Source organism: Eimeria mitis, genomic scaffold, assembly GCF_000499745.2.
Source record: "Eimeria mitis Houghton genomic scaffold, Emh_scaff4898, whole genome shotgun sequence".
Lineage (NCBI taxonomy): Eukaryota > Apicomplexa > Conoidasida > Eucoccidiorida > Eimeriidae > Eimeria > Eimeria mitis.
Window position 1 is genome coordinate 2,426 of NW_013573198.1, and position 1,495 is coordinate 3,920.

Here is a 1,495-nt window from a genome sequence, read left to right on the forward strand (position 1 = left end):
AGCAAACACAAACAGCAGCAGCAACTGCAGCAGCAGCAGCAGCAGCAGCAGCAGCAGCAACAGCAGCAGAAGCAGCAGGAGCTGCACCAGCTGCAGCAGTAGATGTAGCTGCTGCTGCTGCTGTTGCTGCTGCGGGTTTGCTGCTAAATTCCCTGCGGCTGTTGCTGCTGCTGGAGCAGGAGCTGCTTTAGTTGCTGCTGTTGCTGCTGCTGTTTTTGTTGCTGCTGCTTTTGCTGCTGCTGCTGCTGCTGTTTTTGGTGCTGCTGCTGCTGCTGCTGCTGTTCGGTTCTGCTGAGGCATCTGCTGGGTTTGCGTCGCTGCTGCTGCAGCTTTGTCTATGACAGCAGCTACTACTGCAGCAGCAACAGCAGCAGCAGCAGCAGCACCAGCAGCAGCAGCAGCAGCAGCAGCACGAGCAGGAGCAGCAGAAGCAGCAGCAACAGCAGCAGCAACAGCAGCAGCAGCAGCAGCAGCAGCAGGATCTGAGTGTGTGCTGCGCATGCAGACGCTGATGAGAACGCTGCGGGTGGGGGGGACCCCAGCACCTGCTGCTGCCTGCCCCGGCATCAGGGCGCTGCTGCAGCAGCAGCAACTGGCAAGCTGCTGCTGCTGCTGCTGCTGCTGTTTCTGCTGCTAGTGCTGTTTGTGCTGCTGCTGCTGATAGGGCTGCTGTTGTCGTTGTTGCTGCTGCTGCTGCTGCGGCTGCTAGTGCTGCTGCTGCGGCTGCTAGGGCTGCTGTTGCTGCTGCTCCTCCTTCTGCTTCTGTGCTGCTTGTGCTGCTGTTGCTGCTAGTGCTGCTTGTGCTGCTGCTGCTGCTGCTGCTGCGGCTGCTAGTGCTGCTGCTGCTGCTGCTGCTATTCCTTCTTCTGTTGCCCCCCCTAGCTGTTCAGAATGTTTATACAATAAAGAAGCGAGGGTTTAGGGTTTAGGGTTTAGGGTCTATGTGTGTTGCTTTGGTGCTGCAGCAGCAGCGTCACGTATATCATCAGGACCCGCAGCAGCAGCAGCAGCAGCAGCACGAGCAGCAGCAGCAGCAGCAGGAGGAGGAGGAGCAGCAGCAGCAGCAGCAGCAGGAGGGTTGTTTGGGTGTATCTTCTCCTGTTGGGGGCCGCCGCATCAGTGCTTTCCTGCTGCAGCAGCTGCTGCTGCTGCAGCAAGCGAAGCAGCAGCGGCTGCAGGCTGAGTTATATACAAGCGCAGCAAGAATACATCAGGCCCTCACAAAGGTTTTGCAGGCTCTACCAAAAGTACAAACCCTAGAAAATAAAAAAGAGTCTGTAAACCCTAAACCCTAAACCCTAAACCCTAAACCCTAAACCCTAATTTGTGAAATATTAGAGTCGTTACTTCTCCCGTTTGAGCGGTTACAAGAGCTGACAAAATTATTCTAGGGTTTAGGGTTTAGGGTTTAGGGTTTAGGGTTTGGGGTTTAGGGTTTGTGGTTTGTGTTTTGTGTGTGTGTGAAGGGCAGCAGTGGCTCGTGAGGATTTTGCTG

General features: G+C 55.7%; 1 protein-coding gene across 1 annotated transcript in view; it reads left to right on the plus strand.

Moving 5' to 3' along the window:
• EMH_0078400 (uncharacterized protein) overlaps positions 1 to 1,484 on the plus strand; it is a gene marked incomplete at both ends in the record, with an annotated part of 2,019 nt that extends 535 nt beyond the window's left edge. The window contains 3 exons of the mRNA XM_013499988.1: positions 330 to 526; positions 966 to 1,226; positions 1,467 to 1,484. Of these exons, the coding sequence (XP_013355442.1) occupies positions 330 to 526; positions 966 to 1,226; positions 1,467 to 1,484 (476 nt within the window). The remainder of the gene's footprint in view (positions 1 to 329; positions 527 to 965; positions 1,227 to 1,466) is intronic.
• Positions 1,485 to 1,495: the final 11 nt, after the last annotated feature.